At 34.0% G+C, this 22,594-nt stretch overlaps 1 protein-coding gene across 2 annotated transcripts in view; it reads right to left on the bottom strand.

Annotated features, from left to right (window-relative positions):
• Positions 1-715: 715 nt before the first annotated feature.
• The window catches only part of LOC145292931 (uncharacterized), a 113,566-nt gene continuing 91,687 nt past the window's right edge, over positions 716-22,594 (bottom strand). Inside the window, exons 4-5 of one of the 2 annotated variants that reach the window (XM_080139101.1) lie at positions 9,392-9,472; positions 716-1,027 (exon numbers count right to left, since the gene is read on the bottom strand). In XM_080139101.1, coding sequence (XP_079995227.1) covers positions 841-1,027; positions 9,392-9,472 — 268 coding nt within the window. In that variant the 3' untranslated portion in view covers positions 716-840. The remainder of the gene's footprint in view (positions 1,028-9,391; positions 9,473-22,594) is intronic. The other variant, XM_080139102.1, reaches the window with a different exon arrangement.

Genomic DNA, 22,594 nt, shown 5'->3' with positions numbered 1-22,594 from the left:
GAAAAGTTCCTAACCCTAACCCTAACCCTAACCCGACTTACTCCACAATGTATTGTAATCTACCTTGTCAAGATCTATTTTTATATAATGGTTGAATTTGAAAAGTTAAGCATCACAATTTAATTGTGCTCTAAACAGAACATTCATTTCGAACGCACCCCTGTCTTATCAAAGAACCTACTGTTGATTTTATACGCCGTGCCGTCCTGCTTGTGATGTTTTGGTCAAAATCGATCTGTTCCTTCTTTAATTGAATTTTTTCGATGATTATCGAAGACATTTCGATACGAAACCTATTAATAAAAATACTCCCAGACTTATAAGATACACTTGTGTGAAATCTAGAAGAAATCAACCCATCCGTTTCCGAGTCCATAGCGAAATCTTTCTCTCTCTCTCTCTCTCTCTCTCTCTCTCTCTCTTTCTCTCTCATACACGCACAAACACACACAAGCACTTAAAGTGCTTTATATATATAAATAGATTAGCACGCACACTGGCAGGGCACGATTTCTTTTTTAATTTACACTAGTACATAAACAAATATATACATTCGAGCATTATCTCCGTTCTGAACAAGCACACATACACATCCGAACGAATTTACGGTCGAAACATATTTTTTCTCCTTTATTTAAAAGGCATCAGTATATAATTAGTGTATTGCATGAGCCATATACATCGTAACTAATAAAGCACAAAGCACTGTCCGACGCATGGCAAATATAATACTTTATTGTAATAACATTTTCTTACAGTTTATCTCTTTCAAAATGCATTTGAAATTTTTTTTTTTTTTTTAAATTCTGGAATCGAGCGTTGAGATCTGAAACGTTTGTCTTAGAGGCGATTGTTCGAAGTTCCTTCAAGGGCACTGTGTCGTAGAATAGTCCTCAGGGCTTCTCGTACATCCCTTCGTTTTCGGCCGGGGCTATTTGAGCTGTTCAAGTAATGCCAGGCTTTCACTAAGTCGGATGCGATTTCAGTGGCACAGCGACCGCCAAGGTTCAGTCGACAAGGATCACTCCTGTAATAATAATAATAATAATAATAATAATAATAATAATAATAATAATAATAATAATTGTAATTAGAATCAAAAGAATTACTGAAAAAAATACAACGAACAACAATTATGAAAACAGCTAAAATATTAAGAAACCCCCTTGAATGTGGAAACTAACACACAGGAGCAACAAGTGCAGGCCAGACAAACTGCTGCAAAGGCAAAACATGAAACACTACATGGAACCAAGAACACTGAAATCGCGTATCTATAAGTTCTCTAAACCAACCCTAAACTCATTTCCACATCACTACCCCCTCCCCCCCAAAAAAAAATGAGCGAGACCAAGTAGAGTCAAAGAGGAAGGAAAGACCAATGAACTGACCAGACCTCAGCCCAATAAGTGCGAAGAGAACTGGACCCTTGGGGAGGCTTATTGTCACTCAAATCCCAGCAAAGACCAATAGCTGCTGCCAACGAGAAATCACTGGCAGGCAGCTGTTGCGATGATGCAAATTTATTTGCAAATGTTATCGAAAGAGGAGGAGAGTACTGGAACCCTAGGGAGACTTGTTGTTACTCAGTTTCCAGTGAACACCACAGGCTGTTTACAGGGAAAGATCTCCGAAGACCCGCGTGAAAGCTCCTTGTGAGCCAATAATAATAAAATAAAACAAACCGAAGCCGACCACGTAACTGAAACCGCAAATGTTAACTGCTCCCTCTCACTCACAAAATTGGGGCGTCGACCTCGGCTGGAACAACACCAAATAGTCGTGAAGAGTCAAGGGGGATGGAATAATTAATAAAAGAGTGGAAAAGCACTGAAAATCTGGAAATATTTGTCATTCGGGTTCCAGGAAACACCACTGGCTATTGTAAGTAAGCAATCACTGATCATGGCCTGTGTAAGAACTTCTAGTTGTTGCTGTTGTTCATCATCATCATCATCATCATCATCATCATCATCATCATCATCATCATCATCATCATCATCATCATCATAATAATAATAATAATAATAATAATAATAATAATAAGAAGAAGAAGAAGAAGAAGAAGAAGAAGAATTAATTATGTAACGGAAACTTAATAAAGAAATAAACACTAGAACAGTCTCCCTTGTAAGATACTCGAGATTCTTTACAAACTGAACAATAAAAAAAACTCAATATCAAGAAACGGAAAATGGGAACTGGCATAGTTTCCGTTACATGCAGACAAAACTAATAATAATTATTAAATGAAAACCCACGAGAATAGACAGACAGAGTAGTTGGAACAATAGATTTCAATAATAATTTAAAAAAAACGGTTTCATAGAGCATGAGGAATTGGTTTAAATGTAAAAGACATAATAAGGTGATGCGATGAAAAAAAAAAGTTCAAAATCTCCGATTTGCCACATCATAACAAATAAAGAGAAAGAGAAAGAGAAAGAGACAAACAATTAGACAGAGCAGGGAAGAGAGAGAGAGGGAGAGAGAGAGGGAGAGAGAGCATGAGAGGGATAGGAGGGTAACTCCCCCCCCCTGTATCTAAAACTAAACCTGACTTCCATGAGCAAAATTTCTTTCTAACAATACCGCGAAGCTGCTTCTCAACTCAATACAGCATGGCCATTTTCAAGTCAAATGTTAACAACTACTTGTTTGGTAATCAAATTTTGCGTAGTTTGAATCGGCATCACTAATCGTCACAATGTTGGCTCATCGTCCACCTGACAAATTCAGTAACCCTTATCCTCGAGTGGCCTTTGGGACTTCATAAACTATACTTCCTTAGTAGGTAAAAATGTAACATTCAAGATTTCCCTTTCCCTCAGTAACATCAGAAAATTAATACAATCAAATATTAAATTCTTCCATATTAAAAATGAAATAAGAAATCAAAACAAAAAATATATACGTATACAGATGTATATGGATGATTCGTTATATGCAAAGTAAACCAACTTGAATTTGAAAAGTATTAGGTTTGTGCAAAAATAATGTCGTTTTTTGACGTTCAACTTAACGTCAAAAAACGACATTATTTTTGTACCAACCTAATAGGTACCATTTATGATCTCGTAGCTAAATAAAAAATATTTTATTAACTTCGTAAACTGGGAATTCATATCGAAAAACATTTTTTAGTAAAAAAAAATGAAAATAAAATCGAGTCTAGGTAAAAAAACAAAGTTTAAAATCTCTGAATTGCAGCATTACAACTCTCTTAGTCTGTTTGTCTGTCTGTGTGTTTGTCTATCGGTTCGTTTCACTTTTTCTCGGAAACTACTGAGCCGATCTAGCTGAAATTTTCTATGGCCTTTTGCTATTATAAGATGCAACGAACTAAATATCATGATTTCCGTTCTATGCATATTTAGTGATAGAGATTAGTATTTAATGCGAAAATGGATCCACATTTAACCAACCATATTCAACCACCAATTTGGCATGAATCATTTATTCAACGGGCTATAACTTTTGCCAGTTTTTATTCGGCTAAAAAGTATAGTTGTTCTATAATAACAACGAGAGATGCAGAAATACAGATAGAGTGTTGCTAAGTAATATGTGCGATATTACATGGCCACATCAAAGCAGTACTATGGGGGAAGTTCCCTACTCTTTATTTTCGTCACAATTAAAGGACACTTTTACGCAATAGTAAATCACTTCCAGACTGATATTGAAAAAAAAATCGAGACAAAAAGATTTATCTCATATATAGATGGTCAGTGTTTCTTTGTTAGTAGAGCAAAATTCATAAATCGAAAAAACAAAGCAAAAAACATTATTATTAAAAATGAACAATATTATCTACTTACTTTTTGTGTCAATTTCAACTACAATGATATCTGATTAATTACCATATCTGAATTAGTTTCAATTATTGCATTATCAAATAAAACAAGAATTTTCAAGCTTTATCGAATAAAAACGCTTGGCATTATTTAGTTGGAACAGGTGACGTAAAAACAAATGAAGTAACTCATAGTTTGGAATATTTCGAAATCGTCTTTAGATTTGGCCCAAGATTTCAAAGTTTTCAGAAAATAATTATTCCCCTATTAAGATACGAACTTTATTTTTTAGCAAAACTTACAAATTGCGCTAATTTTCTTCCAAAACTTTTCATTAATAATTAATTTTCGACATCATTGTTTATCGTAATTTTTGGATATGTTCATTATTGCCACACGACAAGTGGTTTTAATAGAAACTCAATATTTCGATTTTCAAATTTCGATCTAATAACGAAGAAGCACCGATGGTTCGTTTTTATAGAAATGATTAAACAAAGTAAATGTAAATAAACTTCAAAATTAATATTCTGGGAGTTGAAGAAAACGTATTTTAATAAATGGTTGGTTTCCTGTTTTATAGGCGTTGGTAAATAGGAAAAATACGTTTTAAAGATATCCAACGCCAAGTTCATTCTGGACTAAAAAAAAAAAAAAAAAAGAAAAAAAGAAAACAAACACCGCTGAACAACAACTAAATGGACTTGTCCCGCCTAGTAATGCCACCATGGGGTGCAAGAGAAAAATAAAAATAAAAATCTTGATAAGGGCGAGTTTCTTCGCCGAAATATATCGATAAACATTATTTTAAATTGTTTGTTCTTTGCGTTGGGTGGCTTCAAAACGTATTTTTACATACGTGTTCTATTTTGAAAACGTATTTTATTTACTCCGTGATCTCACAATAAATATTAAAAAAAAACTTTAAGAATAAAATTGAAATAAAACATTTTGATTTCAAATTATACTTTTTTTCGGTTGTGCAAGCATATCTTATTTTAGATTTAAACTGTATTTATTTTATTGATCAGTTAAAGAGGTGACGTTTTTCGAATCGGCTGAGAGATGACAATTAAAGAGCAGATTAAACATAAACTGATCAAACTTTAAATGAATTTAAGCGGACCATTCTATCGCTGCAGAAATTATCTCACTTTTGATCCAATTCTCTACCTATACAGGAAATAAAGCCAAATACGTCACACGATAAAGTACAGTTGCAACATCTGGGGAAAAGTTGCTAACAGCAGAATTTCCTGCATAGATAAGATACAAAACCGTCTTCGAAATGTAGTGAGTGAAATCTTTCTCACAGAAGAGATGTCGCGAGATTATTTTTGCTCTATCGTTATTTTCATGATAGATCCTCGACTGAGCTTCAATCTATGATACCCCTGTAAATCATTCGTCTAGCGAAAACAACTGTCAATAAAATGACCTTACTATTATCCGTGTCTAAAATTAAACGAAAATTCCATGAACGAAGTAACTTTCCTAGAACTTATCTTCTATGGAGCACAATACCACCGGGTTGCTTCCTAGCTGGCTATAACATGGTCACTTTTCAAGCTAATGTAAATAAATTTAAGTCGGGCTGTCCTCTTAAATAATCAAGCTTTACCCATGTTCCGCCATTAGCGGTCACCACGGTGTTGTCTCAGTTTAGCCGACACACATTAACTCTTATCTTCAAGTAGCTCTTAGACATTGATAAGCGATGAGCTACTAGTAAAAAAAAAATGTCCGCTAACGCAGACTGTTCACTGTCCTTAATGGAATTCTGTCAATGAAAAATGTTTTAGTAAAAAAAAAAAAAAAAAAAAAGCCAACATATCTACGTGCTCGCAATAAAGAACAGCGTAACTGTTATTTAAACCCTTACCATAAACTGACTTTTAACTAACCATCATATACCAATTGACAGTTTGTCGACAACAGAGCACTTTTTAAACAAACAAACAAAACAAATGCCCTGTTTTTAATAACTAAAAAAAATTTCCGTGAGAAATAAAATTGGAAAAGTTGTTTTATTGCTTACTTTCGTCCGAAATAAATCCCGCTTTATAAATAACTAGCAGGTCCCGTTAACCGGCATTGTCCGGTGGAAGCATGCCCCTCTCTTCTCGTAGAAAAATTAAAGTACGGTGGTGATGGCGGCTGCTGTTGCTGTCCGTCCAAAATAAATCCCGCTTTATAAATATATATATATATATATATATATATATATATATATATATATATATATATATATATATTGACTCATTAAATACGGTTCGATTTAACTCTGTTTTCTTCAATATTTTATTTTTTCGGCAAATATTTGTTCAAATTTTGCAGAGTCAAAGTTAATTGTTCTTTGCATACGCAGTAGATTGCATTAATAAGCAATGAATGTTAATATATTGGAGTAAACAATAGGGAAAAAAGTTAATCAAATCGAGGAATTAAATTAAAGACTATGTTGTTATCGGATAATAATGACTTTTCGAAAACAAAATTCATTTTAAACGCGGCTCATCATATGAAGAAAACGCTTATATTGTAATATTTGTTCATGAGAATTGTTACGCAAAATTAATTCTTTTTACATACTTGATTGCATTAATACCATACTAATCCGACGTTTACTGCTGCAGAGTTTCAGAACTAGCCGGAAACAAACGAAACTTTTTCAGAATCAGAAACAGCGTTAAATTTTTGGCAGACGACAATAAAAGACAACGTCATATGTAAAATAGTCAAACTTATAATAAATTTAAACGCGCTTTCACAGGCTATTTTAGTCAATCTAATGCGTAATTGAATTTTGCCATTAAAAAAAAACAACTTTGAATCAAAAACATATTGCAAGAAATGCAAACATATTTACACCCTGAAAAAATTCACTATCATGCAATAAAATATGTATAATATTGCATTACTTCGCCATATTACCATCGGCTCATAAATATAAATTCCAATAAAATCCAATCCAACCTCAATCACAATACAAAATTAGAAGCCACGCTTTCGACATTGCCTTTACGCAGTGTAACTTGCTGTTGTTCTCAATACGAATACTCGGTTAAATCAGTAGTGGATCAACTTTAATGCTTATGCTTTAATGCGATGTTTTTTTTTCCGTGATCTTCTTCTTTCTTTTGCTCTTCTGTTTGTGTTATCGTCTCTTACGTGAACAACTGCCGAGGGGTGAGCATAACGGCTCACAAATATAAAAAAATAAAACAACTTCAAACACAAACTTGAGAGAAACAAAAGACTCAAACACATTCTGTAAATATCGATTGGATTCTTGGTGCGTGTCTGATACCATAGCTGGGAAACAACTCTTTAAACGCTAAGGTACATATTTACATATTCTGCTGAGGCCATATTCGTCACTTTACGTTTGCTTCTCTCGATCTGATCCGAGCTATAAACTGTTCGTAAATTAACTAAAAATATATCGACGTGTATGCCCGTATCTTATTTTCCTTATTATTTAACCCAATACATTGTCTATCATTAAAGTTCATTCCGTATTAATTTAATCAATAATGTATGTAAAAAAGTAATTTTACGTAACAATTCTCATAAACAAATATTACAATAAAAACATTTCTTCGTATAATGATCCCCGTTTAAATTAAAATGAACTTTGTTTTCAAAAAGTCATTATCACCTGACAACACAGTCTTCAATACAAAAGTCTAAAAATTAATATGAAATAAACGTGCTCTATATTAACAACATGAAATGAGCCTGATGCATTTTTTATGTATTTTATTACTGAAACAAAACTTGGGTCATAATTTATCAAGGTTAAACACCATTTGATACTAAGGATTAATTAGATTGACAATTAAATGAGATGAATATTATGCGAGGATTGAAAATAATGGAGTGAATGGGTTAGATATGTCTTCTCCCACCCCCTGAGAGAGAGGTGACGTGTCTCAAAATGGAGACTAGAGAAATCCAGAAGCCAGAGATACTCACTTTCCATTTTTCTGCGTAACGACATCTGCGAAGTGAAATAAAATCTTTATAGAAAACCAATCATCGTCTTGGATCGTTTGAAGCCTCTTTGTCCATCAGGTTCCAGCTCCATGCAAGGACAAAATTGTTCGCATTCGTCTGTCTTAGGAGACAATGAAGTTCGGCACATCAGATTAATGCTTTACCGAATTACAGTGTCTTCTGTGTTTGTACAAACCTATGTAAGGTTCTGCTGCAGTTTCCATAGATATAGATGGTGTCTGATTGCTGATATCTCCTCTCCCCAGTCCTCTTGAGACAAGCCTTTACAGTTCTGCTTCAGCGGCTAGGATCGTCAACCAGAGACACACAGTCTGTTGGGTCGATTACAGTGGTGTCATATCTCGCGTTTAGACATACTTGTAACGTAGGACAGGTCTTCTTGCCTATCTGAAGCCAATTGCGAGATCGTCGTATAGAATATCCTTGATGTCCTTCCTACTGTCTATTTGTCTAGCATGGCTAAGTCGACAGGACTTTCATTGGTTGAGCAAATCCAACAAGCTTAGGCTGTCCGCCTGGTCAAAGATGCTCTTGTTTAAGATATGGTTCTGCCAGTTTATTCCTAGAATCTCCAGGAAATGTGAAGTTAAAACTTAATGTACACACTTAAAATTCCTTTATGCGCGCGCTTGCGTACACAAGTGTACATAAAACCGACTACGCATACACACCCATGTTACTCATTTGTCAGTGGATAAAAGTATTTGTTTAAATAAATATGCATGTCCTTTTCTTATTGTTTAGCTGAACTTTACTACTGTTCTCATATGGAATATTATCCTCACAATGTTTCGGTCGGTATAACCTTCGATCTTCTTAAGATGCATCTTGTAGAACTCGGAAACCTGTATAAAATTTTAAAGTTGTATGTTTTCGTTCTGTCAACCATGACCGACTATAAGCCTTAAGTAATGCGTAATTATGTTTTGAACCTTTAACTTCCAGAAAACTGTCACCTAGAACTCATTAATTTAGCTCTTTTATCTGTTGCGCCAATATCCTTGCGACGCAAACAAGATTTCTAAAGTTCTCCGATTAGAAATATATGAAAAAAATAAAACGTTGGAACCATAAGAACGCTTTTTGTTGGTTGTTGTTTGTACACACCAAGATTCTCGAGTTTGATCAGATTATCTGAAAAAGATCAGAGGTTTGATTGGCTGAAACCTTGTGAGAATGACATCTAATGTGAAAATATTTGCCTGAATAATCCAACTAATCAAATCTCATATAAAAATACCTCATCATTATTTTATTTTTATTAGGATTGTAATTCCTTACAGTACATAACAAGATCCTTTGTACATGCAACATGGCTTGCCACAAGGTTAGTGAACCTTATACATTACATGCAACAGGGCTTGCCAAGAGATCGGTTGATCATGCGCCTTGCATGCAAGATGGCCGTTGCAACCATCACATTGTTAGCTGTTCGTGCGACTAACATGCAACAGGCTTCACCACAATGTCAATCGTTAATTTGCACATATAATGTCTCCCTTGCAGGCAGGTGGCAGTTGGGTAACCTGGCGATTCGTTCTTCCAAATATTACAGACATGCTTTAGATCCTTACCAATCTGACTTGCTGTTCACAACGCTGGACTTTAAGTAATCGGAGAAGACTTTCTGTAATTCGCCGGCGGACCTGCCATTTCTGCAAAATATAAAACGGACAACTTCAAAAGACTTATGCTAGATGGAATATCATAGTCTGGAACTGATGGAATGGTTCCTCCGCGTCGCTCATTTTCTAGTGACGCCTGAGTGATCACCTTGAATTTATTTGAATGAATACATTATTGCGTCATTACAAAGTGTGGTGGTATTCAATTGTTTACTTTATATATATATATATATATATATATATATATATATATATATATATATATAATTTAGTAGTTTAAATTTTGTGACGTCAAATGGTTAAATTTTAAATCTAGAATTTTTTATTATATGCAAGACAAAGAATACATTTCAATAAGTATATCTCCTTAACCTATAGGTTTTCGATGTTTACCCATCTCCTCAGAGGATGAAATATTAGCAATCATTAGATTATTTTATTTGGGGATATGTAAAGTCCCATGTCTACTCTGAAAAACAAAAAAAACACTTGGAAGACAAGATTCGATGCCTTATTGTCGAAATATAGACTAATTAAATTTGTAAAGCTTGTGAAAATAGACCTCTAGATCACGCCATATGCCTGAAATCCTATTCAAATTAAAAATGCCAAAAATTAATCTTTGGAATAAACCACATATGTGTATATAATAAGCATATTTTTCTGTGGTTTATTTTAATTTCAACTTCGCCGACTCTAAAAAACAACACTCTTTATTAATATATGTATTACTTATCTTCACCCTAATCAAATATTTATTGCCACTGAGACGTATGGGGCTGCTGAAAATTAGGGGCCATATTTATAGGGGCATTATAACTAAAATTATTGTGTATCGAGATGCTTGTTTACATCACATTTAAATCACTGCATGTGTATACAGTCGTTGAAACAGGGAGCAGGGATGAAATTCCAAAGGAAAGCTATTAAAGAAATAAAGCTATTGGAATGGAATGCTTTTTGACATGTAATGGAGCTTTACAGTGAAGTGGTGGGATTTTGCTGATTGTCGGATTCGTCGTTTTTATTATAATATATTTTTTCACGATAGGCTAAAGGCATGGCAATTTGGTACATTTGGACAATAATAATACTAAACATACCTATAAACATTGTTTATAGTGGTTGTATAATCTATACAAAAACTTTTGTGTTTGATTCCCTGGCGGAATTCCACAGGAATATGCAATGATTTACATTCTACAATCCTTTTTTATAAACAAATTATGATGGAAAATATGTAAACAAATTTTAAAAAATGAAAAGTAATTCAAGTCACTAAATACAACTAATTACTTTATTTGGTATTAGTCAAGATTGTTTCCTCTTTATTACTTTTAGTTTCTGCTTTGCAAACGGGACGACGGTAACAATAAAGATATCGCCCCTTGTGATTCATGAGTATCTCGGTTTTAGTCTAATTATATTGTGAAATGGACAACAAAAACCGGAAGTAAAAAAAAAGACAATCTTTCCTATAAGGATAAATGTTGACATAAAATATTTATCAAAAATCAATAGAAAAACCGTTGATATTTAAGTTAGTTAAGTAAATTTATACCTCATTTTTTTTTTACTTGGAAATTACCACTTATCAAGGTCCGAAGGCCAGTCGAGGATAAGGGTTAGTGAATGTAAGGCGATAGTGTAGTAATCGTTAATGGTGTAAATTGGGTAGAATTTAATTATTTATGGAGATGGCTCAACAAGAACTTGTTTACATTAGATTTGAAAGCTACAATGTTGTATTCAACCGGGAGGCAGACCAGCGGAACAGTGTTTTATAGGCTGGCAGTTCCGAGAAAGAAGCTTTGCTAATGGAATCTGCGAGAGAGAGTGGAGGGGAGAATCTTTTATAGTGGTTGTAATTAGTCGAGTGTTTTGGGGAAATTTTGGCAAGGGGGGACCATAGATTGGAGTTCAGTTGAGCACCTACAGTGAAAATAACGATTAAGCTGAGACATGCTTGCAACGTCTCTTCTGTAGGAAAGAGGCTGCAGGGAAGAGAAAACGGCATCACCTACTAGGTTTCGAAGCCAGTTTTTAATTCTATCAAGGTTCGGTAGGGCGTGCTAAGCAGCTCCTGCCAGCTGTGACAACAGTACTCCATTTTAGGGCGTACCTGGTCTTTATACAGATAGAAAATTGCATCGGCAGTGAGATACCTATTGCATCGGTAGAGTGATCCAACCATTATTCCAGAGGCCTTGCAATATATTTGATGCATATGTTCCATTTCAGATCAGGAGTGAAGTCAGTCCCAGAAGCTTGTCAAGACACGGTGCTTCCCCAAGACGAGAGACATTCATTTCAATAACAGCGTGAGGGGGCGGGGTCAGAAAAATTATGATGAAAGGAGAGAAGCTTTGTTTTTTATGCATAAAAGTTTACCTGCCACCTTTTCCCCCGTTATACTACGTTCTTAAGATCAGAAAAGAGAGAATCAGAAAGATCTTGGCCATTGCTGGTTTTTGAAGTGTTGTTATAGAGTGTGGTGTCATCAGCATAAATTTCTACGAATGATCTAAGAATGTGATTTGGAAGATCATTAATGAAGATCAGGAAGAGAGTTGGGCCCAGCATGGAAGCCTGAGGGACGGCAGCGTTAATACTATGAGTTTGTTTTTGATTTCTGTCCATCAACGACTGCTCTTATGAGCCTATCAGAAGAAAGGATTTGATAATTGAAGGGAAATTTCCAGCTATTCCATAGTTGGCGATCTTGTGAAGTAGACCTTTATGCCATACTCTATCAAAAGCTTTTGATATGTCAAGAGCTATTGCTTTAGAAACGAAGTCCCTGTCTAGAGATTTACTAATCCTGTGTGATATTACAATTATCAACTGTAGATCTCGCAGAATGGAAACATATTGCATGTCACTGAGCAGATTATTTTTGCTAAGGTGGTTGACCACGTTTCTGCTTATCACAGACTCCAACAATTTACTCATGATTCACAGGAGACTGATTGGTCTGTAATGAGAGGGAGATGACCGGTCTCCAAAATTTTAAATTCGGGGCAGACTGATTAAGTTTTCCAGAGTATTGGAAGCATTTCACCTTAAGGTTACATTTAAACATTTTTATAAGTGTAAGAGCTAGTCCCGGTTCAAGCTTTTTGGACGCTATGACTGGAATCAGATCGGGACCAATTGCTTTACTGGAATCAAGGGTTTTGATAAGCTTAGTAACATCGCATACAAATAGTGTGTTTTCAGTCACAGAAAGAAATACGTAGTGTCGAGAGATAGGCATCCTGATCGTAAAGGGTAGAATTTGCTGTAAACTTCTTGGCAAAGAGTTTTGCTTTGTAAGATGGTGATGAAATTAGCTCACGTCCATTGATGATGGTAAGCCTTGATAGAGATCAAAACTGGCTTTGAAACCTAGTAGGTGATGCCGTTTTCTCTCCCCTGCAGCCTTTTATTCAGGACTGTTTGTTATTCGCCTAAACTGGTGGGAACCAAGCCGCTACTCAGCTACTCTAAACTTGACATACTGAGCATACAAATCTCTTGCATTCTTTGTTACTCTTTTGGCAGTTAGGTGATTTTCTTTTCACAACATCTATTACGTTGGAAGCAATGAAAATAGTGATTTTTGTGATCAATAGCAGCGGAACATTCTAGAGCGAACAATGGCTGACTGTTGGGCTTCTGCTGAGATTTCTTGGAGGGTATGAAGCGATCTATACCGACAATTAACCATTTAGGCAGGTCATATACTATAGAGGACACGTTATTTTCGAATATAGAGTGCAGGGGTATATCTGATATAAATGTTCGGAAGTTATCCCAATCAGCCATAGAGTATCGATACACAGTACGATGGAGAAGTACATCTGAAGATTTATTACATATTGTTTTTATCTTAATCGAAAAACTTAGTGATCGGAAGATTCCAATGGAGACAGAACGGAGGATGAGCACATTCCTGGGCAAATTGTAAGAAAAGGTCAAGGAGGCTTGCATATTGTTTGTCGGAGCCAGGTATAGTTGTGGGGTCGTGAACAATAAGCAATCGAGAAATCATGACGGTACCTCCCCTCATCATCCATCTTGTTTGAGTTGACTAGCGATTCAGCATTGTGAACATTGAAGCCTTTGCAGACGTGAATATTAGCCGAGGGATGTATTCAATGTTCTCAAAGATACTCTCAATGATAGTAACTCCGCTCTTATGGGGACGATAGAGGGCAAATATGAACGCAGTGCTGTGAGGAAGTGCTACTCTGAAGCACACATAAGGCAAATTATGATCTTCTCGGGAGATGTCCATACCACATAGAAATCCATTTTTAATGTAGGCACATATTCGATACCTATGACGATTGTGAGGGCTAGATTTATGTTATAATGTTATTTGATTATATACATGCGTATTATATACTGTACTGTATTTTGTTACTTATTTTTAATGCCGTATTCCGGAGTTCTACTATACATTCTTGAACTAGAAACAATTATACATTTAATAAAAACAATCAAATAAAACATACAAATTAAAAAGTGGAATTAATATTAACATTTGTATCTAATAAAAGAAAATAAATATTGTACTTTCACAACTTATCTTCTAGAAGTGTCCATCTTCAATACATAGCTATTAGGGATCGTCTTAGCTTGATTCAGCTCTGCGTTCAACAAGATTTTAAAAAAATTTCAATTCAAGGGCGAAATATTATTATCCCATATTCTACTCATAGCGACTACCTTTACAAGTATTAACACCTTGAAGATGCGAATGATAAAAGTTAAGGAATTTTGTCTTTAGAACTCTCCGGATATTTTATTTTGGAGATATTAAATTTTTTCACTCACGCGTTCCTATTTTGAAATGCTGACTGCTCTCCCCTCTCCGAGAGACCAAACAGTCATTATTAAAACAAAAACAAAAAATTATAATTAAAATTTATTTTAATTTGTGGAAATAATTTTTAAAATAAAAATTAAATAAAATCAAAACCGTTTGAATTAGATGTAAAAGACTGTTTATGACAGTTTTGTACTCAATTAGAAATAATCCACTAATAGTAGCACACGGTCACGAATTCGGAGTAGAGGTGTGTGAACGAGAAAATTAAAAATCACGTTTTTATATCACGTTTTTACAGTCAAATTTCGGATTATCTTATATCAAGAGTTGTTTTTATTTTAAATCAATCAATTCATATTTTTATTTATTAGAAAAAGTGATCACTGAGTTTTAAATATAGGTGTAATAATAATACTTAGTTTTTTTTTAAAATAAATGAGGGAAAGGTGAATTAAACTAAGTGGCTTAAAACATTTCTATAATTTTGTTTATTTATTTTTAAATAGTACTTATTAATTAATTATTAAAAGCAGACGTCAACCGAGTGATTTCATTTCTGAAGATGAAGTTTACCTCGAAATTCACGAAACTACATTGTCACATTTTAGTAAATAATTAGTGGTCAATTTAGTAAATATTTAATAGTCACATTTTAGTAAATTAATAAATGGTCACATTAAATAATTAATGGTCACATTTTAGTAAATTAATTAATGGTCACATTTTAGTAAATAATTAATGGAAAAAAATTATTGAAATTTTTCAATAATATCATTTATTCTGTTTACCTTGTCATGTATGCAGTAGCGTTTTCCTATCAAACTATATTTTTATTATGGATGCAGCGATAAGCAAATTGATCAATTATCGATTACAGATTAATTTACCGATTACCAGGTTGTCTAATGCCGATTTATCAGCAAATTTTGTTACATAAATAGTACTTATACAATTTAATTATGTTGTAAATGAAGACAAGTTAACTCCCTTTTTACTTTTTTTTACCAAATGGACTTGCATTGTCTACACTTTTTTTTTCAAATAACAGGCATGGCGCACCACTAACATGTAGCTTTTTACAATTGGGCTAAATTTGAGGTAAATAGAGATATGCACATAGAATAATATTTCTCTCTTTTCGCTTTTTATCGAATTAGCATAAATTTTCATTTTAAATTACTTAATTACTATCTTTCAGTTTTCACGTTTCACGAATTGTATGGAAAATTGCAACCATGTGTGAACCGAGAACAAAGCTTACTTTTTGGACCTGTGTTACCATTACATATTTTTTCATGGTTTAGATAATGCATATTTTTATTGAGATAAATTACTAAATAGATATCAGACATAAATAGTTTCAATATGTAAAATATTAAATATTGACAACAATCATCAACCATTATGCCAACCAGTTTCTGCTGGCAGTATTTCAATGTCAATCCCCAAAATAAGAATACACCTGTCTGCAAATTGTCCAGCCATCATATCAAGGGGTGGAAAATCTACAAAAAATGTTCATAACAACTAATATTAGAATAATTTATCCAGAAGCAGCAAAAAAATTGCAGATAAAAAAAGGAAATGCAATGAATGTCTAGAGACAGACACTCCAGGAAAAATGGCAATAACTACGAGCCTCCAGCGAAGCACCAAACTACTAATAATCAATATTGGCCAAGAAGAAAATTTGGGATATTGATAACCACAGGTCACGTGAGATTCATTATCTGATAGGAGAAATGGTTGCTATTGATATTCAACCATATTCTTTAACATCTGGCATTGGATTTAATAGGATACTTGCAAAACTTTGTCTAAATTACAGTGTTCCATCAAGAATGTACTTCACCGAAAAAATAATTTCAGATATATTTACCAAAGGAAAAACAAAAATTCAACTTGATGTCTCTTGATGAAATTTGCAGCATTTTTATTGCAAACATTTGCACAACTACTACAATTAATTCATTCTTTTCTGAGTTTTACAGAGCATTGGCTTTAAAATGAGTATAAAATGGTTGCTGGTGTTAGGTAATTTGGTTCAGAGTCACTATCATATTTCATACATACATTGCAATAAATGTTTTCAACGAACTATGAAGACAATTATTACAACCAACAGAAATATAGTTTCTTACTTTAATCGTTTTCTATTCACAATTAGCAAAATAACTGAAATAAAGGATCAACTTAATTTAGAAAAACATTAAATTAAAATGTAACTACACAGTGGAATTCAGCATATTATGTGCTGAAACTGTAATCTAGAATAACAAAAAGCTTTTGTAATGTATATTGTTAATAACAAGATTCCTACCATAACAGCTTAATAATGGGGACTTGTTAAAAAATTGTCCAGTAATCGAGTTCATTTAAAGAAATTACCAAAGAAGCAAGTAACAGAACTTTAATCCTATCAATGATAATGTCTTTAATTTTACTAATTAATGTTACTTCTGTTAAAAGCTGTTCAATCTAATTCTGATATGCCTGTCTTACCATTGTTGAACGATTCAGTAACTCAATCGAAGCAAAATGAATGATAGAAACGTGTGTGTCTACTTTCCTAGATCCAAAGTTCAAATTTAAATTAAAAAAAATAACGCGGAAACATTATTAAGAATTGGATTATACATCTACGTTTTAGTGATGAAAATTAAGCATACGTACGATACACTTGTTCAAACTCTGCTGAGGATCAATAAGACCAAAGTGAAAGTACAATTGTATCGCTTTCAAGTCTGTTTCACGAATTAGATTCAAATAAGCCTACAGTAAAAGTATAAACTTAGAGCAGGTAGAGGCTGAATTAAACCTGGAGACGGCAACTGCAAATTCAACAGAAATTCAATGTGGACTTAAAAGGAATTTTTATTTTATTTAAAAGTTCACAAAAGAACTTGGTTATTATATAGCTTTATTACTACCCCAAAGAGGTGATGATCCATTTCAGTGGTGGAAAAAGACACAGGAGAACTTACAAACTGACACATACATACACACTAGACACAATCTCACGTATCGACACGTACATATAATCAACACCCTAGAGACGATACGGACAGTGATAAAAACATACATGGATGCGGATGACATGTATGATCACGTAAATATATACACACACCTGACTATATAGCATACGTATTTGGTTCACATTATATATACTGGCTATATAACATTACAACTGAAGAATAGACAGCCTTGAAGAGTGAGAAGCTCTTTAGTACAGGTGGTAATGTGTATTAGTCTACGAAGAAAAGGCTGTGTTCTGAGGATGGAGAAACTAATGTTTCTACGTTACAACTTTTAATTTCTAATGAGAATATGAAGGCAGATAGGAAAGGCAACAAGAATAGAAGAGGTGTTGCAGAGCAGAGAGAACCACCGCAGAATGGTTCAGTGGGAGCAGAACTTCAGCCTATTGTTCTTCACTTAAAAATTGGAGTTCATACTTTGTAGTTTATTTATAATTTCTTCTTTTTTTCATATTTGTTGTTTAATTATATTCATTTAAGAATTGGAAAGTGTACTTTATATTTTATAATTTCATTTAATAAAATAAAAAATGGCAAAAAGCCATAATAGCAGCCAGATACTTAACAGAATTAAATTAGCAGTTACTGTGTTAATGTATCAAAGCTATCTGATGAGTTTGTTGGCATTGATGAAATGGTTTAAATTTGATTGGAAAGAGAAAACTAATTAATAGTCCGATTACCGATAATCGACCGATTGTAGATTAATCGGCAAAGTGACCGATAAGACCAGTTACCCATTACCTGCCGATTAATCGGTGCATACTTAATTGTCATACCCTTCAAACATAGCTTACACATTATGCACAATGCTTCAAACAAACTATAATCTCGCCTTCATTAAAAATTTCATTAAGTTTTGATAATTCTCTAATTTTTGATGGATTTTCTGTCAACCAGGAATGTTCACTGTTTGTTTGTAAAAATAACTTTCACTTTCAAAACTCGTCCCTAGATTTATGGACTTGTTAATTTTTAGATAGGGTTTCGCAAGTACTAGTAATAACTGTCCTTGAAAACGTATCACGTGTTGATGAAACTGTTGGATGTTGGACAAGTATCATTTTCAGTATATCATCTCAGATGACCGCTGTTCTTAATCGCATTAAAATTCTCATTACCTGATCATTAATCATCCCGGACAAGGTTACCCGCCATCTTGACAAACAAACCTTTGCTGCTGTCAATTTCGTTATGTTACAGACGTCTTTTAAAAAGTTTAATGAGTCTATAACATAATTTAATAGGTCTTTCTGTCTGCCACCTAAAAGGTTTATGGACTGCTTGACGCAAATATACTAAAATTGAATTTTACTACTACTACTACTACTACTACTACTACTACTACTACTACTACTAAAATCAATAAATATTTATTGCATATATATAAAGAAATAATTGTCTGAAACCTGACCATGAGAACAGCAATGGATACTCTCTATCTCTATCTCTGTATGTACGTTGTATGTATGTCTGGCTAAAACTTTCAACAGAGGCGACGGATTTTCACGAGATCGATATCGTTTTGTAGCGCGACCTTTCGGGCGACAATTATCGAAAAATAGGCTAAAAACATTCATTCTTTCACCCTTACCATGGCACATTTCTACAGGAAGGGGGTCGCTTTTTTTCGCCGATATTTTCGAATGTCATCCCCTCTTTTCGATTGACTAGCCTTAAGTCACTTCCGGTTTGGCGATGGACGCAACAGCAAAGACATCACTTTTTTCATGTTCTTTTCCTTCTTAGCGGTACAGGTTTGTGCTTGCCTTCCTACTATCATTTTTTTTTATTCAACACACAACTCTAAACACCCGGCCAACACCGGACAACCATACTAGTTTATATATAAACTAGCGCGGCTACCCAGCGTTGCTCGGGACCGTATAAACAATGAGAAAATTGAATTTGACTTTGAATATATTTGTTATTCTTAGGAGTGAGGAATTTTTAATGTCTATGTATCCTTTGCTATTTCAAACAAAAGAATATTTTACCTAGCTAGGACGTATGATATAATTGTATCTTACCTAGGGTAAATAATTTACAGCATGTATATGAAATAATTTTACCTTTGCAAGGACGGTGAATATACAACACATATTTAAAATAATTTTACCTACACTAAGACGGGTAATTTAAATAGATATATTAAACAATTTCACATACTTTTTGACCCCAAAGCGGTCATTACTTTCTCCAACCCGACCCCCAAAAGAGAACTTCAAAATTAACATAATCATGCTTCTTTCTACCCACCTCTCCAAACCTCACATCATGCCCGGATGATAACATAAAAAATTCAAAAAAATATAGATCACCCCCCCATAGAAACTGGCCTAGTAAACTTTCATAGTAAAGCAACAATATATATGTATCCATCTAATTTTGAGATCGTAAACTGTTTTAGCCATATCCGGAATCGACTTTACAAATGAAGTAATTTTGAGATAGTAAATTGTTTAAGCAATTTACAGTACAAACTTTATATTCTGCCACCTTCAATTAATCCAGAGTGACGCTGATTATTCTGCTAGTATAAATTTGCCCCTATCTCATTCAATACGGGGAAATGCCAGGAATTCTGCTAATAGATATTTTCATCAATATCCTTCAATCCCGGGCGACGCCGGGGATATTGCTAGTATATTTTCTCACCTATCTCATTCAAACTTGAGCAATGCCGGGTATTCTGCTAGTTTATATGTGCAGCAATCTTATACAATCCCTAGTGACGCCAAGGATTGGTCTATTCTAACCTATCTTATTCAATACCAGGCGATGCAAGGTATTCTGTTAGTATTTATTTGAACCTGCCTCATAAAATCTCGGGTGATGCTTGGTATTCTGGTAATATATATTTCCACGTATCTCATTCAATTCCAAGCGATGCTGGATATTTTGCTAGTATATATTCTAACCTACATTATTCAATCCAGGGCAACGCCTTGTATTCTGCTAGTATATATCTCCATTAAACTCCTTAAATCCTGGGCAACGCAAGGAATTCTGCTAGTATATATTTCAATCAATCTCATTCAATCCCAGAAAACCCCAGGTATTCTGCTAGTATATATTTGCATCTATCTCATTCAATCCCAGGCGCCTGTGTATTCTGCTAGCATACATTTGCATGTATCTCATTCAATCCTGGGTTACTCCAGGTATTCAGCTAGTATATATTTGCGTCTATCTCATTGAATCCTATAATTCTTGGATACGTTACTAACTTTGACAATCATTTTTCATGATTTAACCCACATTATCACCCCACGCTTACTAAAATAAAAAACTTTCATACATTGTCTGGGCTGTTTCTTTCATTACACACTCACCAATAACCTAACTCACATTTCATTATTTTGCATAATTCTTGAATATGTTACTAATTTCTACCATCATTTTTATGATTTAACCCACATTATCGCCCGCTGTTACTAAAATAACTTTGAGACATTATCTGGGCTGTTTATTTCATTAAAAACACACTAATCATATAACTCACATTTCATAATGTTTCATTATTCTTGAATATGTTTCTAATTTCGACAATCATTTTTCATGATTTAACCCACATTATTGCCCCCCTCTTACTAAAATAATAACTTTGACTCATTCATTGGGATGTTTATTTCATTGCAAACACACTAATCAAGTAAGTTGCATTTCATCATTTTGACATTGCAAACACATCAATCAATAGTCATGTTTACTCGTAAACGGTTTCTGTGATTTCCAGAACTGTCTTCATATCCCTCACCACACTGTTAAAAATATACATGAAATATTCCCAAATAGTCACACATCTAATAATGACCTCATACATTGTTGCTTAACTTTAGTAATCTATATAAAGCATTCTGTATTCCCAAGAAGTCACCCAGCTGATAATCACCAAGCTTATTGTTGCTTAACTTTAGTGATCTACATAAAGCATTTTGTATTCCAAATTAGTACATATCTGATAATGGCTAGACTCGTTGTTGCTTAACTTGCTAAGCTACATAAAGCATTTTATATTCCGAAGTAGTCACTCATTTGAGAATGACCAAGACAATGTTGCTTAAATTTGGTGATCTATATAAAGCATTTTTGTTCCCAAATAATTACCCATCCTATAATAACCAAGCTACTTGTTGCTTAACTGTTGTGATCTATAAGAGCATTTTGTAATCCTAAGTAGTTACCCATCTAATAATCACCAAGCCCATTGTTGCTTAACTTTCGTTATCTACATAAAGCATAATGTATTCCTAATTCGTCACCCATCTGATAATGACCCAGTTCATTGTTGCTTAACTTTGGTGATCTACATAAAGCATTTTGCATTCCTTAGTAGTTACCCCTCTGATAATTATCAAGCTCATTATTGCTTAACTTTAGTGATCTACATTAAGCATATTCCCAAGTAGTCACCCATCTTATAATGACCACACTCATTGTTTCTTAACTTTGGTAATCTACATAAAGAATTTTGTATTCCCAAGTAGTCACCCATCTGATAATGACGAAGCTAATTGTTGCTTAACTTTTGTGATCTACATAAAGCATTTGGTGTTCTCAAGTAGACACCAATCTAATATTGACCAAGCTCATTATTGCTTAACTTTGGTGATCTACATTAAGCATTTTGTATTTACCAAGTAGTCACCCATCTGATAATGACAAAGCTAATTGTTGCTTAACTTTTGTGATCTACATATAGCATTCTATTTCCAAGTAGTCACCCATCTGATAATGCCAAAGATAATTGTTCGCTTATATTGGTGATCTACAAAGAACATTCTGTATTCTCAAAGAGTTACCCATCTGATAATGATCAAGCTCCTTGTTGCTTAACTTTGGTTATCTACATACACAATTTTGTATTGCCAAGTAGTCACCCATCTGATACATGAGCAAGCTATATCCAAGAGAGGTCACTCGTATTTTATAACAATGATTGTATATTATTCTAATTGTATTCGACAGTCAAGCTACACCAAAGCACTTGCATATAATAACAATGAGTGTATATTATCTTAATGTTATCCGACAATGAAGCTACATCCAAGGGAGGTCACTCGCATATTATAACATTGATTGTATATTATTCTGATGGTATTTGACAACGAAGCTCGATCCAAGGGAGGTCACTCGCATATTATAACAATGATTGATAAAGCAGGACTTCATGTCTAGCTTTAGAGAAACAAACGTAACTTGAAAATATGGAGGAGGTCATGCCTGGCATGTCTAGCTTAAGAGAAACAAACGTCATTCGAAAATCAGGAGGAGGTCATGCCTAGCATGCCTAGC

The sequence above is a fragment of the Euprymna scolopes genome, chromosome 14 (assembly GCF_053919585.1).
Source record: "Euprymna scolopes isolate OS-2025 chromosome 14, ASM5391958v1, whole genome shotgun sequence".
NCBI classification, from domain to species: domain Eukaryota; kingdom Metazoa; phylum Mollusca; class Cephalopoda; order Sepiida; family Sepiolidae; genus Euprymna; species Euprymna scolopes.
The sequence above is the reverse complement of the archived record's forward strand: the minus strand, read 5'-3'. Positions and strand labels throughout refer to the sequence as shown.